Source organism: Emydura macquarii, unplaced genomic scaffold (assembly GCF_026122565.2).
Source record: "Emydura macquarii macquarii isolate MOO-44397 ecotype Brisbane River unplaced genomic scaffold, CSIRO-AGI_Emac_v2 contig_713, whole genome shotgun sequence".
NCBI classification, from domain to species: domain Eukaryota; kingdom Metazoa; phylum Chordata; order Testudines; family Chelidae; genus Emydura; species Emydura macquarii.
Window position 1 is genome coordinate 163,437 of NW_027130850.1, and position 20,471 is coordinate 183,907.

The following is a 20,471-nucleotide window of genomic DNA, read 5'->3' on the forward strand; positions in this document are numbered from 1 at the left end:
CTGGCATTAGCCACTGTTGGAAGACAGGATACAGGGCTATGGACCATTGGTCTGACTCACCATGGTCTTTCTTAGGAATTAAGCATCCAAATCCTTCCAGCAGTTCTCATGTTCTCACCAATTATTTCTAACATGATGGCTATTGGTCACTCTAATGAATCCATGGGTCTCAGGGTGGAGTTTAAGGTATGGGTTCTGTGTACTGCCGGGTGAAATTTTTCAAACTTCCTTTTTCCAAAAAATACATGATGTGGGTGATCGAAAACATGTTGCTAATTTGGGTCAAATTCACTGAATTGTTTTGGCAAGGAAATTTAAAAAAAAAAAGACTTTTTCTAAACAAAACAGTTTGAGTTGTTTATTTGAAACGACTTTGAATTTTTTTTCGATTTGATTTTTTAAACTGCAATTTGGGTCAAATAAAACTTTTTGTTTGGTCTGAGCCTTTTTTTTTTCCCTTTTTTAATCTTAGCTTTCAGTTCAGACACTGAATGGAGACATTTTTTCTCCTTGCAGCTCTGCCTATGGTTTATAAAGTCTATATGGCCCGAGCCTGGCCTGAGGCCAAGCCTGGCCAGTATAACAGGCAGGCTGAGGCCTAGTATAACAGGCCAGGTATGAGGCCTGAGGCCTAGCATAACAGGGATGACTTGATTACAGTCTATTAGTAGATACATGGGCAATAAATATTTGATAATGGGCTCTACAGTTTAGCAAGAAATATATAACACAATCCAATGGCTGAAAGTTGAAGCTAGACAAATGCAGACTGGAAATGAGGCATTATTTTTCACAGTGAGAGTAATTAACCATGGGACCAATTTATCAAGGGGCATGGCAGATTCTCCATGGCTGGCAATTTTTAAATCAAGATTGGATGTTTTCAATAAAAGATCTGCTCGAGCAGTGACTCTGGGGAAGCTCTCTGGCCGGTGTTCTACAGAAGGTCAGACTAGATGATCACAATAGTCCCTTCTGGGCTTGAAGTCTCTGAATCTTTGAAATCCCTGTACATGTGTATTGGGGGCAGAGCTGGTAGACAAGGATAACCCACAGCCATCCGTGGGAGTGGATATTTTACAGAGGTTTGTGAATATCTGGCACAGAATTGTGATCACTTGATAAGTATCCTTTTTCAGAGTAGTGGATGAAGCCCTAAATGGATAAAAAATAAGGCTGGCATTTCAGAGGCTCCTAAAGGAGGTAGGTGCCCAACTCCCATTGGAATTCAATAGGATCTGGGGATAGAATTTTCAGAAGTGCTCTGAGCCAGATTTTTAGGTGGCTGGTGGGATTTTCAAAAGCACCCAGGTACCTGAAATTCACTGATTTCAATGGGATTTAGGCACCTCAAAGTTTCTGAAAATCCCACCAGGCAACAGGATCTAGGCTGTCATAGGTGCCATTTCAGACACCTAAATCCTAGAATCTGGTTCCCCTGGGATTTACAGAAAGCTCACTCAATTTCTCCCCAACACTGAAGGTGCCTAAATGTGCCTGACATCTAAATTTTCACAGTAGCTGTTCCCTACGTGCCTATGTTACTGCCTGTGCGTGCACAAATCCCACCACTGGTGTTTTTTGGAAAATCCCACTAGGATAAGTGCAATCAAGTGGTTTTCTGCATTGTTGATACTTACAGTCTTACATTGCACATACTTACAATTTTATAGCGACCACTCAAAACAAAGAAGGAAGAAAAAGTAGCTGGAGATCACACCAAGAGGAAGGAGCTGGACCAGGCTTCCTACCCGATTGTCCCATGTCATCATCCCAATGTTCCAGCCAGGAATAAGTTTGACAAACTTTTGAAGCCCTTTTCCCATTCCATCCACATATACCTGGGACCATATCTGATCAAGTCAAATCTCAGCCACCTCTTCATATCTGGTAATCTGGGAAACCAATTTTAGGGTTCTGGTTGTCCATATGTAGTGTTCCACTTGACAATAATAACATTTCAAACAGTTAACACAACCATTTCCAATAGTTTTGAGACATTGATGCAGACAGCTCTTATTGCAAAAAGCCCCTAAGATGCTACCATCGGTTCGTTTGTGGTTTACCTATTTCTCACCAAATGCATTGCTAAACTATCACAACATACATATTGCTACATTTTATAACGTTAGGCGAAGACTGTCTGATTCTATAACGGTCAGTCAGGCACATAAGACTCTTTCTATCTTATACCAACTGCCAACTTCTACTAGGCCTCACTCTAAGCTCTTAACATTTAATGCTTAAAAAATAGAGCTAAGCCTACTTTTAAAACATACATTTTGGTTTTCTACTTGACAGTACAGCTCCAAATCTTCCATTACTATTTCTATAAGCATCATATTTTACTGAAAACTACATGCCCTCCAAAACCAAGTCAGCAATCAACTGTCTTCAACTTGATCTCTTCTGCAAAAAAAATAGCAAGTTATTCTGGTAAATGAGAAAGCTATAAAGCAAAGACATGATCATAGAAACATAGAAGATTAGGGTTGGAAGGGACTTCAGGAAGTCATCTAGTCCGACCCCCTGTTCAAAGCAGGACCAACCCCAACTAAATCATCCCAGCGAGGGTTCTGTCAAGCTGGGCATTAAATACCTCTAAGGATGGAAATTCCACCACCTCCCTAGGTAACCCATTCCAGTACTTCACCAACCTCCTAGGGAAAAAGCTTCTCCGAATATCCAACTTAGAACTCTCCCACTGCAACTTGAGATCTTTGCTCCTTGTTCTGTTATCTGCCACCACTGAGAACAGCCTAGCTCCATCCTCCCTGGAACCCCCTTTCAGTTAGTTAAAGGCTGCTATCAAATTTCCCTTCATTCTTCTCTTCTGCAGACTAAACAAGCCTAGTTCCCTCAGCCTCTCCTCATAAATCATGTTCTCCAGCTCCCTAATCACATATATATATATCAGTCAAAATCCCCCTGAGCCAATGGCTTATAGACATAATATATATTATATTAATACCATGTATACACTACCCATTAATGTTGTATATAATACGCCCAACATATATGTATTGCAACAATTCTCCTGGGGCCTACTCCCGCTGAGTCAAAGGCAAGACTCCCGTTCACTTCTGTGGTTGCCAAACAAAGGCTGTGGCCTGGGATTTTCAAAGGAATCTAAGGGAGTTAAGGCCATATTTGCAAAGGTTATTAGGCACCTAAAGATGCAGATAGATGCCTATTGGATTCCTGTAACCCTGTAAGAAGGTTAGATGTCTAACTCCCATTGCAGGTCAATAGGAGTTGTGGGCTCTAGTTTTAAAGTTCTTCAGGCACTTACCTTCCATCAAATATCTTTGAAAATCTGGTCCTAGGAACCCAACCTATTCAGGCAATTTTGTAAATCCCAGTAGCTGCCTTAAGATGCATAAATACTTTTGGAAATCTTAGACTCCTGACGCCCACTGACTTTCAATGGCAGTTGGGCATGTAAATCCCTTAGGCCCCTTTGAAAATCTCAACCTTGATGTCGTCTGCCATTTTCTGACCTTCATTATAAATGCTAGCTCATATAGTATACACAGGAAATACAGTGACTCCAGGACCATGAGTGTGGGCCCAGTCAAAGAGATAAACCTACAGGTACCAGGAGAAGCAGCGGTTTCTGGATGCCACATCATTGGATTTTTTAATAAACAAGTCAATATTGCATCAAATAGAACCCACGCCAAAGCTTTGCCTTGGAAATGACAGCACACTCTGCAATGGGGAGGAATTGGCACATGGCCCAGATTTGACCAAGACAATGTATGACCATCTATCTATCTATCTATCTATCTACCTATCTATCTATCTATCTATCTATCTATATATATCTATCTATCCCCATACACCCTCTCCTACCTCTATCTATCTCCATACACCCCCTTTATCTATCTATCTATCTATTACAAATGGGCCAATCCCTGTGGAAGGTGGACTTCAGTGGACAAGGGCTACTGAGCGGGTGCATTTCACAGTCCTGTGCACTAAAGTCTCTTTAAAAATATATCATGATTTTTTATAATTAAAGAATATTCCTTCTGACTTTGAGTGCGGCTGATTTCACAGGCAAAGCTGGTGGGAATTGCAGCTGGTAAGTGGCTTGCTGTGTGACTGTCACACTCCGCTAATGAGACAGACTTGTTCTTTTTCTCTGGTAGCTGATCAGAGAAGTGGCAATGAAAAGTTTGTCCATAGTGTGTAAGTTGCTTGACCTTATTAAGGGTGCTGCTGTTTCTACCTGTCTGATCACAGCTCTGCAGTGACAAATCCCCAGCCTGAAGGAACTCTGATCAATTTCATTTGAAACACGTTAATTTCATTGACTCTTGCTTAGGATAAAAATAATAATTGTTTTAAAAAACTCACTTCACTATGTGCTTATTAAAATCATCCCCATTAGCAACACAGCTACTAACTAAAACAAAACCTCTCCAATTAGCCAGGTACACCTGGGGCTCTGTAGGGATTTACAGGCCGACACACAGGTTGTTATGACTGCAGGAGCCTTAATCAGCACTCTGAGGAAGGTTAGGACCAGATGAGATCTGCCCGTTGCCTGGAGGTTTGTCAAAGCTCTCAGGGAATTAAGGGCCATTGGCAGAAACAAAGTAATTGTAATGGGTCCCAGGACGGCCATTAGCATGGAAACGTTGTTGGGAACTGCAGGTCTTGGCGGCAGTCCCATCGGGGCTGGTTAGAAAAGAAAGTCAGAGGCATGGATTAAAGTTAGACAAAGGAAAGGGAGGGTTTGTTCCTATGTCAAGCAGCCCCCTGATCTGTAAAGTAAAAAGGGTCAAGTCAGTTGTGCCGGCTGCTGTGAAAGTCTGTCCCTTCATTCATAAATTCCACCAGAGCCCCCCTAGTGAGGGAATGTAAGGGAGTGTGTGGATTGCAGGAAAGAAACTGGAGATTCCCACTAGGTTAGCCAAGGCAGCAGGGCCCAGACACAGCGAGTGAAAGGAAATTCCAGGTTTCTAGGCCTCCGTGACAGAGCTCAGCCAACGTACCTGGGTTGTGATGGGCTTTGCCAGGATCCCCAGTTCTGTCCGTGTCCTCAGTCAGACCCCTACTCACAAGGCTCTTCCATCCCTGGGATCACACACTGTCACAGATCCACCGGTCGGGTGCTCCTTGAGAACACCACCGGCTCAGAAGTCAAGAGATGAATGCTGAAAAAGCGAGAGATTTGGGATATAAATCAGGAGTTGCTATTTTCCCCCAGACCTAAACCCATCTCGCTACATGGCCAGGTGCTTTAATAAAGCTCACTAGTGGCTGATGTGATTTCAAACAGGTCAGAGCGCTTTACAACAACTCTATTACTGCATCGGAACACGCTTTATTAAAAACTTAAAAAAAAAAAATTCCTCCCCGTCCCCGCCACGTTTGCTGGACAGCTCGTCTTGTGTGCGGGGGCCTGGCCCTGGAGGGAGGGGAGCTTGAAGCCTTGGGGTGCGGGTGTGGTGGCAGGCCAAGCCCTGGGGTGTATGGGGTAGGCCCGGAGTGAGAGGGTAGGACACAGCATGGGGGGGTAGGGCACAGGCCCAGGCTGGGGGTGGGGATAGGCCCCGCCGAGGGAGTTTTAGGGGCAGGCCTGGGGTGTGTGTGGGGGCAGTCCCCGGTTTGGGCGGCAGTGTCTTTGTCTGGGGTGGAGATGGGGATAGGCCCTGCGCAAAGGAGGTGTAGGGACAGGCCCAGGGTGTGGGGGAGGTAATACCCGGTGTGTGTGTGCGTTGTGAGCAGGGTGCAAGTCCAGGGTCAGGGGTTTAGGCCTCTTGGAGGGGGGTGGAGGAGGCAGGCCTGGTCCAGGACAGGGAGGATTAGTCCCGGGGGGGGGGAGCACGGCCAGACCTAGTCTGGGATGTTGGACTGGTTCCGGGTGCTGTTCTGGAAGTAGGAGACAGAGCTCACCCTGGTGGGTCCACCGTACTCGGACAAGATGAGAAGGTTCCCATGCGAATCACAGTAGCATAAAAAAAAATCAATCCTGAGATCTGGGAGTTCAGTCAGGAGATCATAGAATCATAGAATATTAGAGTTGGAAGGGAGCTCAGGAGGTATCTAGTCCAACCCCCTGCTCAAAGCAGGACTAACCTCAGCTAAACCATCCCAGCCAGGGCTTTGTCAACTGCAGCTTAAAAACCTCTAAGGATGGAGATTCCACCACCTCCCTAGGTAACCCATTCCAGTGCTTCACCACCCTCCTAGGGAAAAACTGTTTCCTAATATCCAATCTAGACCTCCCCCCGCTGCAACTTGAGACCATTGCTCCTGGTTCTGTCATCTGCCACCACCGAGAACAGCCTAGCTCCATCCTCCCTGGAACCCCCTTTCAGGTAGTTGAAGGCTGCTATCAAATCCCCTCTCATTCTTCTCTTCTGCAGACTAAACAAGCCGAGTTCCCTCAGCCTCTCCTCATAAGTCCTGTGCTCCAGCCCCCTCATCATTTTTGTTGCCCTCCGCTGGACTCTCTCCAACTTGTCCACATCCTTCCTGTAGTGGGGGGCCCAAAACTGGACACAATACTCCAAATGTGGCCTCACCAGTGCCGAATAGAGGGGAATAATCACTTCCCGCGACCTGCTAGCAATGCTCCTACTAATGCAGCCCAATATGCTATTAGCCTTCTTGGCAACCAGGGCACACTGCTGACTCATATCCAGCTTCTTGTCCACTGTAACCCCCAGGTCCTTTTCTGCAGAACTGCTGCCTAGCTCGTCGGTCCCCAGTCCCCAGTCTGTAGCAGCTCACTCACAGACTCCTGCAGATAAACGACTCCTACCGTAGTGAGTGAGTGATTTGGCCAGCCACTCATGGGTTTATGCAATGGTGTGACCCCCCAGCCAATATCCCTAGTCCAGATGCAACCCTAGGAACTGCTGTTTTACAGAGTTCAATGCTTCCTATTGGACTCTGCAAGCTCATTGGTAAGTCAATTTGTCAAAGAAATTGATGTGCACCAGTCTGCCACTCCCAATGGTGTCTCGATACACACTCAAAACACACACACTGCTTTAGATAAAACAAATACATGTGTTAAGCACAGAAAGATTTTAAATGATTATAATCCTGAATAATATGAGTCAGATTGATCAAGAAGAATTAAAACAAATTGCATCCTAAACTAAACACTTCATTAGCCTTTCAGCCTTTCAGGTTATCTTACCACACAGGCTGGCAGAGATGACTCCTTCAGAAAGCCCCCCCAACCTCCGCCCCGTGGGCAGTCTGTCAGTTGCTTGTTGCTTCGTAGATGGTTTGCAAAGGAGAGTCTCAGAGACAAAAACGCCTCTGCCTTTAACATGTTTCCTCATCACCCCCTGGGGTCGGGTGATCGGCCGTGTCCGGCAATGGGCATGATTTCCTCCAATTGAATCAAACGAGCATCGCTTTATCAGATGCTCAGGCCAGTCCATTGTTCCTGTGCGTGTGCATCTGCGAGGCATGAACCCTCAGCTTTGTGTTTGCCTGGATTTATTCAAGCCACGTGTGACACACATTTGGGGATAAGACATAGCAGAGTTTCATATCTGTACATATGACCTGGCAGGAAACACGCTACCATAACACTAATGTTCAGTATGCCGTGAGCATTCCAAAAACACCGTACATGACATACTTTGTGTTAGACAATGCACAGTTACACTGTAAGAGTGAATATGCATGATACACAAATAACACACATAAGGGTGCACATGTGATACAGCGTGTCACAAGGGGCCCCACATTGAAGGAGCAGGTTAAAAAGAAATATTGAATAGCTGTGCATTCATGAACACCATTCATCATGTGCACTGACTGAGGCAGGGGTCTTATGGGAAAAAGGTCTGTGGCCATGCAACAAAACAGTACCCTAGTCCATAAGATCAAAGGGAAAACAGAAGAATATAAAAACGTTAGAATGGCCATACTAGCCCAGTGTCCTGGCTTGCAACAGTGGTGAGATGCCTCAAAGGAAAAGTACAAAATAGGACAATTATAGAGTGATCCATCTCCTGTCATCCAGTCCCAGCTTCTGGCACTCAGAGGTTTAGGGACATCCAGAGCATGGGGTTGCAACCCAGACCACATTGGCTTATAGCCGTTGATGGACCTGTCCTCCATGAACTGATCTAATTCTTTGTTGTACCCAGTTATACCTTTGGCCTTTCCCCTGGCAAGGAATTCCACAGCTTGACTTTGCATTGTGTGAAGAAGTAATAAAAAAAATTTAAGTTGCACAGTCAAGCTTAAACCTGGCATTTCTTAACTTCAGGGATTTTGACTTTGCAACCTTAACAGTCTTCTAACTTTTTTTAACGTAATAGCGTTTATATTTCCATCTTCTTCCAGTGTTCCCCAAAATTACCCTGGATATTAATGGTGGTGTGGGGGAGAAATACTGAACCTATGCCCCCAAACCCAAGTTGTACTTCTGGTCCTGAAGGAGATTGCTTTTCCTATTAAAAGTGACTCATGGTAAAATCATCAGCCTCCCTGGTATTTAAACCAGCAACATTAGGTTTCAGAGTGAACACTTCATTGAGAAGAAGGGGACAGTTTACCATCTGTCCTAATCTGTCTACAGATTTAAGCAAACAGCATTCACGAGCTCCTGTGGGAGAGTTTTCTTTACCCAGAATGCGAGATGTGGATGATTCTAATGAATAATCTTCATAATAACCTATATTCTGCAGAACCTAAATCTGCCATCCACACTGCTTTCACAACATTCCTTAGCAGGTGTGAAACATCTTTCTTCCTCAGCGCTCTAGAGACTTTAGAAAACCAGGTCTACCCTGTGATCCTGTCCACTTTACGCACAGATTCACTGAGGCACAAACTAGTTTAGGGAAATATTTTGCCAAATGTCCACCTTGGCACGCAGAATTACACAGAGTCAGGTTTCAATTTAGCATGGTACATTTTTTCAGTGACTGCCTTGAGAAACGCAGAGTCTGTGCTGGAGCAATGCTAAGCACCTACAACTTGAAATCAGTGGGAGCAGTAGAGGCTCAAGACCTTGGAATAATCCAGCCCTACGAGTTGGTCAGTTCTTTCCCCGAAAGATACACACTTAACATTAGTGGGTGATTTAAAAAAATTGAGAGTTTGGCCCAACTGTGGAAGGCAGCATGGTCCAGTGAATAGGGCACCAATGCCTGACCTAAGAGTCATCAGATCTTGTTCCAGGACTCCTTCCACAATGGGCCTTTCAAGTCTTTGTGTGCTTTAGTTTCCCTATCGATAGAGTTGGAATAATGACCCTGTGCAAGGTCTATGGATGAAAAGCCCTTTATTAAGGCTAATTATTATTAATAGACCTATTTTTAAAGAATGATGTTACCAACCAAAGAACTGCTGAACATGTAAATAACCTTGCATCATCTTTTACCATCACCCAATCAAAACAGACATTTATTTATTTAGATATATGTTTGGTTTCCCTACAGGCCACACATTGGAGTCATTATTCTGAATTGCTTTGGGGATATGTATCCCCATGTCTATCTGTATATTATCCTGGAAACGCATCTTCACCTAACCACTCTGATGCACTCTGTAGATGAGTTGTGATTGACATGATGGATGAATTAGAGATGTGCAGACCGTGCTAGAACGGGAAATGCTCCTAGTATTAATATTATTTATCTAATCAACAATTGGATAGGATTACTAAGTAGAATCTTCCTCTAGCAATACACATGGCATTGGAGAAGAGGAGCACCAACCTGAACTAGTGTGTAAGCATTTATATGATTGCCAAATGTCTTTGCTGTTTATTCTGTTGATAAGGAATTGAGCCAAATGTGTGATTCATATTGATGTCAATGAAAATTTTGCCGGTAAGATCTGTTAGAACAGATTTTCCCCCATTATACAGTGCTAAACTAATTCAGACTGCCTCCTTTTTCTTATCTTTAGTCCTCTTAGAAACTGTCTGAGAGCAGGGCCCTCTGTTTTGCCAGGAACTGTATTGAGACAACCGTGTTGCTATGTAAAAGAATTTCCTGTTTTACATTTGACAATTGGTGAGCTCCAGTGCAGATAGAGAGATAGAGAGATAGATAGAGAGATGTAACATTGCATTCATGAAATTGCAAATGTTAGTTATCTAAAATGAAATCAAAGGATCTTCACTGCCCATGGTGCACGTGGTAAAATGAACACGCACAGAATATTTATTCCAGGTATAGAGATGTTATATTTTCCACATACATTCTATGTGCTTAGACTGAAGAATTCTGCCAGAACGTTTAAATTTGCCCCGCATGTGTTGCACGAATGAAGAGGGAAATGAAAACAAAAGTAAGCTTTACATTTCTGAAGGAGGACAGGAGTGGGAAATATCCTATTTGATTTCTCATGGTTGGAGAAACTTTGCCTCCGGTCCTCATCTTGTGTAAATTGCAGTTGCTTCAATTATTTCAAGAGAGAGATTTTGGCCTGGACTGCTGCAGAAAACTGAATTTTACACCTTTGGGGGAATTCAGCTTGTTCAGAAAAATTCAACATTTTCTGTGGAGTGCCAACACTTTTCAGGAAAGCTTCTGTTATGTTGAAACCTCAATTTGCCATCGGAAAAACCGATTCGATGGAATGTTTTCAACCAGTCCTGGATGGTTGTCCAGATTGTTGCCATTCTGCGTGCCTGATTCTTCTAACACGTAGGACACGTCTACACTAGATATAGCCATTTTGGTATTCTATACTGGCCATGTGCTCCTAATGCAGATGTATCTCAGTAAAGGTACAGACAAAATCCAACCCTAAGAGGTTATGCAGCCCATTGTTCATTGTGTGTTATGCATTCTCCTAGTGTGTCTGGTCTCCGGGTTAGTCTTATACAAATAGCCAAAGGAGCCTCCTGGTTAGTCCGGATGGTAAAACCTCAGGCTCTCCCTAAGAAAAGTGAAAACCTTAGTTCCCACTGCCTACCAGTTAGGGTGCTTGAGTTTGTTACTCTTTGTGGAGAAAATAGGAATGTTTAGTTAAAAAAGGTCCTATTTTCAAGATGAAAACTTTTACAAACAATTCTTTCTTTCTTTCTCTCTCTCTTTTATATTGTTTGAGGGGATCTTTTGGTTTGGCTTTGTTCTGACAAAATGAACAATTTTTTATTTCCATTTTTGTTGTTGTTTATTTAGTTTCTTTCTTCCCTTCCTCCCCATATTTTTCTGTGGAAAAATGGTGGTGGTGGGGGGGAGAGGGGGGGAACAACCCCAAACCCTAAATATTTTCAATAATTTTTTTTCAGAAAATATTTGATAAAAAATGGGTTTTTTTCAAAATCTGTAGAACAAAATATATTTCAACATATATTGTATGTTATTATACACATACATCATTTATGACCATCTATCATTAGTGCAGTTAGAAGAAATTGTGAGCACGTCTAACCACCATTTGAGTTAATGGAACATGAGGGTACGAAGGGTAAGAGATGTGCAAATATATTGGTTCATTCGCAGTCCCAAAATATAAAATAAAATAAAATAAAATGGTTTGACCCTAATTGAAACTGACATGGTTTCAAAATTTTTGGCAAATTGAAAAATTAGGAAAAGAATCGTTTAGGGTCACGTGAGCTGTTTAGTTTGCCCTGAAGTGAAATGTTTAATATTGGGCATTTTTATAAAAGCAAAGAAAATTAATGTAGATTTAAAAAAAAAAAAAACAGCAACAAAAACAACAGAAAGAGGAGGAAGTAGTGTCCCACTTGTGACCCATACGGGTCTAGGGTAGCCCACCTGAAAATGCCAAGGTAAGGTCAGGTTGCAGAAAGCAGAACAGATTTTCCAACAACCGGGGGCTAACAGTGAAGTTAGATTCTCCAACCAGTCACAAACAGTGCTCCTGATTCCCCACACTGGTCATCAAAAAGCCCCCCAAAAAGATATACACAGCCCTCTTTACTGCATTTCAGTCTCTGGCTCCCAATCAGTAAGCAGGTCCAGTAAAGAGATAAGTTATTTAAAAACTCTATTTATTTTACCAAAATGTTTTCCTGATCTCCAAAGGTTCAGCCACTTTACCAGATCAACATAGGTTTACTTCTTACCCAAAATACCATGGCTGGCCTAAAACTAAAGGTTTATTATAAAAGGAAAGAAATAAGATGAGAGATGTTAAATGGTCAAAGCAATCAGATACATACAAATGACTTTAAAGTCCATCTAGATCAGATTCTTAGCAGCACTGACATTTACAGGCTTGTACAGTTCCTCTGGAGTATATCCATCACCTGGACAGGTCTCAATCCTCTGTTTCACAGCTGCATATGTAGCATGCTTGATCTGGAGGTAGAAAGCAAGAATGAAGACAAGATGGAAATGGTGCAGCTGCATTTTACAGTCTCTGCCATGCGGCTTGTTCCAAAGCACAAGCTCACAGCACATCCCATCGCTGCAATGGGATGGTTAGATGAGGTGGCCTCTGAGTTATGACAGAGAATTCTTTCCAGGGTGTCTGGCTGGTGAGTCTTGCCCACATGCTCAGGTTTTAGCTGATCACCAGATTTGGGGTCGGGAAGGAATTTTCCCCCAGGGCAGATTGGCAGACGCCCTGGGGGGTTTTTCACCTTCCTCTGCAGCGTGGGGCATGGCTCAGTTGCTGGTGGATTCTCTGTACCTTGAAGTCTTTAAACCATGATCTGAGGACTTCAATAACTCAGTCATAGGTTAGGGGTCTATTACAGGAGTGGGTGGGTGAAGTTCTGTGGCCTGCCTTGTGCAGGAGATCAGACTAGATGGCCATACTGATCCCTTCTGACCTTAAAGTCTATGAGCACATGGACAGGGAAAAGCACTTGCAGTCTCCCTGACTACAGGCTGTCTTTACATGCCCCGAAGACTCATAGAAGCAGCCCCTGGCTTCTCTGTCTGTGCTCATTGTGTAACCCAGTAGCACAGCACAAGTTTCTGGATACAGATATAGCACACACATCCACAACTTACAGTATAAAGATAACACATACACATAAACAATATTATCCGACTTAGCAAATGATAACCTTTCCAATGATACCTGACATGGCCTATCTTGTAAGAGTCTCTGTAATTTTGTCAGATTGCTATTAATAATATTATAAACGGTCACTCGCATTCCAGACAGTGTCACACCGCTTACACCCAATAACCTCCTGGGTGATGTGGGAGACGCACATTTGAATCCCCACTCTGGACAGAGATTGAAACCATCTCTCTCTTCTTGGTGAGCTCCTGAATCAGTGGGCTACTGGGTATTCTGGAGCAGCCCTTCCCCAATCTTTCTTCTTGAAGTTGTTCCACTTTGCTTATATAGTTAAATATGCATTGGAGCAAAGACTCCAAGGTAAGTGACCTAACCACGAGTCTATACTATCATGTGCATGCTCTTGCTCTGGCCCACTGACTATTCAAGGATGTTATATAAAGTGGAACAGCTTCCACAGGGGAGATAGAGATAGCACCATCCCAACAGACCCTAGAGTCTGGTAGTTGGGGAACTCTTAGGAGAAGGAAGCAATGTGGATCAGATACTTTCTTTTGAGTTGGGATTTGAGCCTAGATCTCCTTTATTTTAGTTGAGTTCTCCACCAGAATGAGGCAGTGGTACCATCCCTATCTCTTCCTCTTCCAGCTTTGTGAACGGTGCCTGAATCTACCCTGGAAAATCAAAATGATTAATTTCAGAAATGTCAAAATGAAACATTTAGATGTTTCCAAATTTTATTTGATTTGATTTTCAAAAGGAACAATTAGCCAATAGTGTGAAATGTTTGGGTTGACCCAAATCTGCATTTTTTAGCCCCTCCCCCCCCCCCCCCCCCCCCCCAAAAAAAAAAGCTTTGGTCAAAAAATTCCACCCAGCTCTATTCAGGACTTGGATGCATAGAAACTCATTGATCAGTGTCTTCCATGTATCCTTCTTTCTAACTGATCCAGAAATTCATTGCTCCACTAATTCATTGATCAATGTCTATCATGTATCATTTTTTCTAACTGATCCAGAAACATATGGCTGAGATTTTCAACAACCTCACCTTAGTCAAGCTATTTGCCATTTTTCAACGGAAAAAATTTCTTGTTGGAAAAAGTGGTTTAGTTAAAAACGAAAACATTGATTGGATTTTCATGACATTTTCCATGAAACATAACATTTAATTTAGAAGCATCATTTTGAAACAAAATGAAACATTTTTTTTTGGAATGTTGATACAAAAGCAAAAATTTCTCTTCAAAATGCTGATGGATGAACAAAAATTGTATTTCAGATAAACATTTTGATGTAATGTCCTTTGAGAAAAAAAGGTTGATTCAGAATGAAATTTGATAGGTCAAAATAGTTTGTTTCAATCAAATCTATATTTATATATAGTTTACAGCTGAACATTTTCAGAACTTTTCTTTCACCAAATAAAGAAATAAAATTGATATTGCAATTTTTCATTCCAATTCAGGATGAAAACATATCTCAAAATATTGGTATTTCTCATGGAATGGAAATTACATTTTCCAACCAGCTCTGCGTGTAAGGGATATAGATGAAAATTGTGCCTCTAAATCCCATAGGAAGCTTCAAATATCTCTCAGCCGTGAGATGTCCTGTGCAAGTCCAAGAGAAGTCGGAGCAGCTAATGTCTTTGTCCCCAACAATCTCCAGAGCTCCAGTAATGCAGAACCAAAGCATCGTGTCCACATTCATCATGCTGGGTCTCTCCAGTAACCCCCAGCTCCAGGTCCCACTCTTCGTCCTATTCCTCTCCATCTATGTCATCGCCCTGCTGGGCAACTTAGCCATCATTGCTGCTATCCTTTCCAGCCCCACGCTCCAGAGGCCCATGTACTTCTTCCTCTTCCAACTGGCCGTGGTGGACATTATCTGCACCTCCACCATCATCCCCAAGATGCTGGGGAATCTAGTGGCTGTTAGGAAATCTATCTCCTACCCTGGGTGCATGGTCGAACTCTACTTCTTCACGTGGTGTTTGGGGGCTGAGATGGTGATCTTCACCATCATGGCTTATGACCGCTATGTGGCCATTTGCCACCCTTTGCGTTACAGCATCATGATGAACAAGAGCGTATGCGTGGGCCTGTCTGCCCTGGTGTTGGTCATTGCTGTGGTCAACTCGTGGGTGCACACGGGCCTGGTGCTGCGACTGAGCTTCTGCGGGCCCAACGTTATCAACCACTTCTTCTGTGAAATCCCATCTCTGCTGGCTCTCTCCTGCACCTCTGTGCGGCTCAACGAGGTCATGGTTTTCACAGCGGACATCTTCCTAGCGATGGGGGACTTCCTACTGACATGCCTCTCTTATTGCTTCATTGTCAAGGCCATCCTGAGGATCCGAACGGCTGAAGGGAAGGGAAAAGCCTTCTCCACCTGCTCCTCCCACCTCATTGTGGTGTCTCTTTATTACTCCACCGTCATCTACACCTACATTCGGCCAGCCTCCAGCTACTCCTTTGACAGGGACAAGATAATTGCCGCTTTGTACACCCTGGTGACTCCAACTCTCAATCCTATAGTCTACACCCTAAGGAATAAAGATGTCAAGGTGGCTATCAGGAAAATGCTTCCATACCTTGGGAAATAGGCAGTGATGGGATAAACCTTAACAGGTTCAGTATCAAGCCTGGAGCTCTGGTGTTTGCTTTCCTGTGGAAATGTGACTCAGAAGGAACTGTAGAAAAAGATGCAAGGTGCATGTGTTTCATGCAGGACTTCCTAACAGGTCAAATGTTGATTTGCTAAATGGTTGAAGTGTTGCCTGGTGTGCTTGGTTAATTCCACTGCATTCAAATGGGTACCAGAAATAAAGTCACATTTTCTTCCTACAGCACAATTTAGGTTTGCAACTAGTCCTTACATGGGTGTTGTGATTGGATGATTTCAATAGATCATGTTTGTAAAATGCTTTACGCATCAAATATACTATTTGGGGAGAATAAATATGAAGACTAATTGTGCGGTCTTTGACACAAACACTGTTCATTATTACCAGTTTAATATGTATATTAATGTCTAACTGTTTCCCCACATAAAATGATGGTTAGAAAAGACAGCTTTAGGCCACACCAACTCGATGCAGTTCTTTTTTTCCCTCTACTGACTGAATGGCATTTATGAGTCTACTTCTCAACTCGTGAACATTCGTCCAGCTCAGTCACAAAAGAATAATGTTTATAGATCCATAAATCCGGGATTCAGTCCTTGCTGATGATAACACATAACTACAGAGCAGAAATAAAGGCTAATGGTCTGAATGTGAGGAGGGTTTATGATGAAAGATTTTGTATTTCTCTGTATTTCTCTGTATTTCTCTTATTGCTTCATTGTCAAGGCCATCCTGAGGATCTGAACGGCTGAAGGGAAGAGAAAAGCCTTCTCCACCTGCTCCTCCCACCTCATTGTGGTGTCTCTTTATTACTCCACCGTCATCTACACCTACATTCGGCCAGCCTCCAGCTACTCCTTTGACAGGGACAAGATAATTGCCGCTTTGTACACCCTGGTGACTCCAACTCTCAATCCTATAGTCTACACCCTAAGGAATAAAGATGTCAAGGTGGCTATCAGGAAAATGCTTCCATACCTTGGGAAATAGGCAGTGATGGGATAAACCTTAACAGGTTCAGTATCAAGCCTGGAGCTCTGGTGTTTGCTTTCCTGTGGAAATGTGACTCAGAAGGAACTGTAGAAAAAGATGCAAGGTGCATGTGTTTCATGCAGGACTTCCTAACAGGTCAAATGTTGATTTGCTAAATGGTTGAAGTGTTGCCTGGTGTGCTTGGTTAATTCCACTGCATTCAAATGGGTACCAGAAATAAAGTCACATTTTCTTCCTACAGCACAATTTAGGTTTGCAACTAGTCCTTACATGGGTGTTGTGATTGGATGATTTCAATAGATCATGTTTGTAAAATGCTTTACGCATCAAATATACTATTTGGGGAGAATAAATATGAAGACTAATTGTGCGGTCTTTGACACAAACACTGTTCATTATTACCAGTTTAATATGTATATTAATGTCTAACTGTTTCCCCACATAAAATGATGGTTAGAAAAGACAGCTTTAGGCCACACCAACTCGATGCAGTTCTTTTTTTCCCTCTACTGACTGAATGGCATTTATGAGTCTACTTCTCAACTCGTGAACATTCGTCCAGCTCAGTCACAAAAGAATAATGTTTATAGATCCATAAATCCGGGATTCAGTCCTTGCTGATGATAACGCATAACTACAGAGCAGAAATAAAGGCTAATGGTCTGAATGTGAGGAGGGTTTATGATGAAAGATTTTGTATAGGATTTAAATTGAGCCCTGCCTTTCTTCTTGATACAGTGATATATGAATCGTTATACTTTGTAATAATGGAGAACAACGGCTGTGTACCTGCGCACAAGTAACACCCACTGCTTCCCGAAGTTATATCTTCATGTCCTCGTCCTGGATCCTGTGGCAAACATGTCAATCCTCATCCTCCTGGCTGAGTGATTGATCAACGGGCCTGTGAACCCTGATCATGGAATCATAGAATCAAAAAAAATATGAGGGTTGGACGGGACCTGAGTCCAACCCGCTGCTCAAAGCTCAGATCGATCTTCCTGGATTGATTGAGCGGTCAGTGTAGACCCGCTCAACCGATCAGGAAGCCGACGCAGTAAATCCATCCCCTCAAGTGCAATAGCATTGCATTGACGAGAACGCGGTTCCCATCGGCGCAGTGCAGTGAAGATGACGCGCAGAAGGGAAACACAGCAGTCGACGGGAGTTATGCAAGCTATTTCCAAGTAAGTGTAGACCAGGGCTTAGTCATTCATGTGCTTTTGCAAAAGGCGGGCCTCACTATGTGACAACCGGCAGCCAGAGGCGTATTGCAGCAGGTCTCAGATGATCACATAGCAGTTGAAGGACATGACAAGGAGGTGGAATAAGTCCATGAATCCCACCAGGAAACAGAAGTAGGGTTGGGTGTGGAAACTAAGAAAGAACTGGTCTCCTGATTGCTCACCATGTTGGTCAACATCTTGGGGATGACATTGCTGGTGAGCGGGATCTACAGGCGGTGGGGGATGAAGGGACATAACGGGCTGGTGAGTCTGCAGAAGAAGGCCCAGAGATTCTGGCTTTGTGATAAGCTTGTTATTTTATGTAAAGAATTCAGACCACAGAAGGAGAGAGTAATTCCAGTGCACCAATTGTAGTTTTATTTGACTGGGAAAGGAGAGAAATGGGGACAGTGTCAGCTTCTGATACCAGATTGGTGTTAGCCTTAAGCCGTATCCATAACCCTAACCCATAACCAGCTGGGATTTCAGCATGAGATCATCTTTAAACCTTGAATGGGGCCAATGTTTAAAAGTGTTTAAAGTGAAGAATGGACTGAAGTGGCTTGTGGTATCAGGGCCTTTGCACAGAATATGCAAAGTGAGTGTTAAATTCATAATCACAGGTTTTTACACCACATCGTCCAAATACGTGTAAATTCTCACAGCTCTATTGACGTCAATAGAGCCAGGACAAATTAAACCCGTTGAGAATTGGCCCTTTGATTTTTCAGGAACCTGAGTGTGTTACTTCCATTTATTTAGAGACGCAAACCAGAGCATATTTAAAGTGTATCCAGTGCAAACAGCTCAAAGTTCAAACACCGAATCCTTATGATGAGCTCTTTGTAAATGAGCGATGGAATAAGATATAGTCATAAAAAAATCCTTGTTAAATAATATTTATTAAGGAGTACTTATAAGAAAATCATGATCTGAACATAGACAATCATTAACAGGAAAAGAAGCACAATCATTTGCATAGAATAATTGTAATCTAGCTACCCAGCTAACATAATCCACAATCAAATAGAAATCTGTCATTATGAGGTTGTGTGTTAGGACAAGGAATGGTCCTATCTGCCCGTGTCTCTATCTAATCACGTGCTTTCTCTGTCATACATGTAATGTACACAACCATGCACAAAGATGGCATCCTAATACTACTAACAGACCAACCTCTGAGAGCCTCTCTCAGCTTGGAAGTGAGTAGATCGACTCACGATGGTGTATGGAATAACAGATCAGAGCGTGTGATGGCACTTTTCCACCTATACCCAGGCTAGAACAAAATGACCCCAGTCATGTAACTTACACCAGTGTTTAGGTCTTTACTGAGTGCAGAGACTTTGGGCCAGAACCTCATCAGTGTTAAACTGATGATTGCAGGGGGTCTAATCTACATTGGTGGTGATCTAGATGAGTTCGGAAATCAGACCCTTACATCTCCATCACACTCACTTTCTCCAGGGAGCTCTCAGCCAAATCTGGATGATTTGTGTATATAGGCTATTGGCCAAATCCTAATCCCTTTGAAGTGAGGGGCTAAACCCCAGTGACTTCCATGGAATCCAAATTTGGTCTCATTACACCGAGAGGTGAAGTCTCCATCCTGACAACTAAGGAAAGATAAACTAAAACTGTGACTAACGAACAAAAAACACAAAGAACAAATGTGCTCATATCTCCGTCAGAGTTTTTATCCTTAAAATTCAGAAGAGCCACAGACCACACAAAGGATTTTGCCATGGTTAGTATGAGCAAGGAGATCAGATACTATGGTGATGGGTAGCAGTACATGATAGATAGATAGATAGAGGGAGTATATGGGGAGAGAGAGAGAGAGAGAGAGAGAGAGAGAGAGAGAGAGAGATTCTTAATTGTATTAACGTAAACCTATAATAATTACTTTTTTTCTTGGACTTATGTTTTCCTGGATTTTTACTAGTGTTAAAACAGATTGCACAGTGTGCTCTGATGGAGGCAATAATGTCATCAGATGATTCTATTTATAAAGAAACACGGAATGAAATTGCTACCAAAGGAGACCTATGGACATTTTATTCTTGCTGAATAATCTCCAGCACATCCATTTACTCAATACACCTTTGATCTCCTTGTTCCTCATGCTGTAGATGATGGGATTCATCATCGGTGGCAACACGGCATAGAGAACAGCCACTAAGAGATTCAGACCTGAGGCTGAGCTGGAGGTGGGCTTCAGGTGGGCAAAGATACCAATGGAAACTAACAAGGAGACCACAGTGAGGTGAGGGAGGCATGTGGAGAAGGCTTTGTGCCGGCCCTGCTCACAGGGAAGTCTCAGCACCGTGGTGAAGATCTGAACATACGACATAGTTATGAAAACAAAGCCGCTTAAGGATAAGCACGCACCAAAAGCAATAAATCCAAGTTCACTGAGGTAAGAGTCAGAGCAGGTCAGCTTGAGGAGCTGAGGGATTTCACAGAAGAACTGATCCACCGTGTTGCCTCCGCAGAAGGAGATTGTGAAAGTGTTCCTGGTAAGCAGTGCGGAGCTGAGAATGCCACTGAACCAGGCACTGGCGACCATTTGGACACAAGTTCCCCTGTTCATCACCATCTTGTAGTGCAGTGGTTGGCAGATGGCGATGTATCGGTCGTACGCCATCATGGTCAACAAGACAAAATTTGCTGAA

At 43.0% G+C, this 20,471-nt stretch overlaps 2 protein-coding genes across 2 annotated transcripts; one reads left to right on the top strand and one right to left on the bottom strand.

The window, feature by feature from the left end:
• The first annotated feature begins 14,629 nt into the window (after positions 1-14,629).
• On the top strand, positions 14,630-15,556 carry LOC137149185 (olfactory receptor 13G1-like). The gene has a single exon (XM_067542547.1). The coding sequence runs from the start codon at positions 14,630-14,632 to the stop codon at positions 15,554-15,556; it is 927 nt and encodes a 308-aa protein (XP_067398648.1).
• Positions 15,557-19,828: 4,272 nt separating this feature from the next.
• LOC137149177 (olfactory receptor 14A2-like) lies at positions 19,829-20,443 on the bottom strand. The gene has a single exon (XM_067542541.1). It carries the CDS (start codon positions 20,441-20,443, stop codon positions 19,829-19,831), a length of 615 nt encoding a protein of 204 aa, XP_067398642.1.
• Between the last annotated feature and the right edge of the window lie 28 nt (positions 20,444-20,471).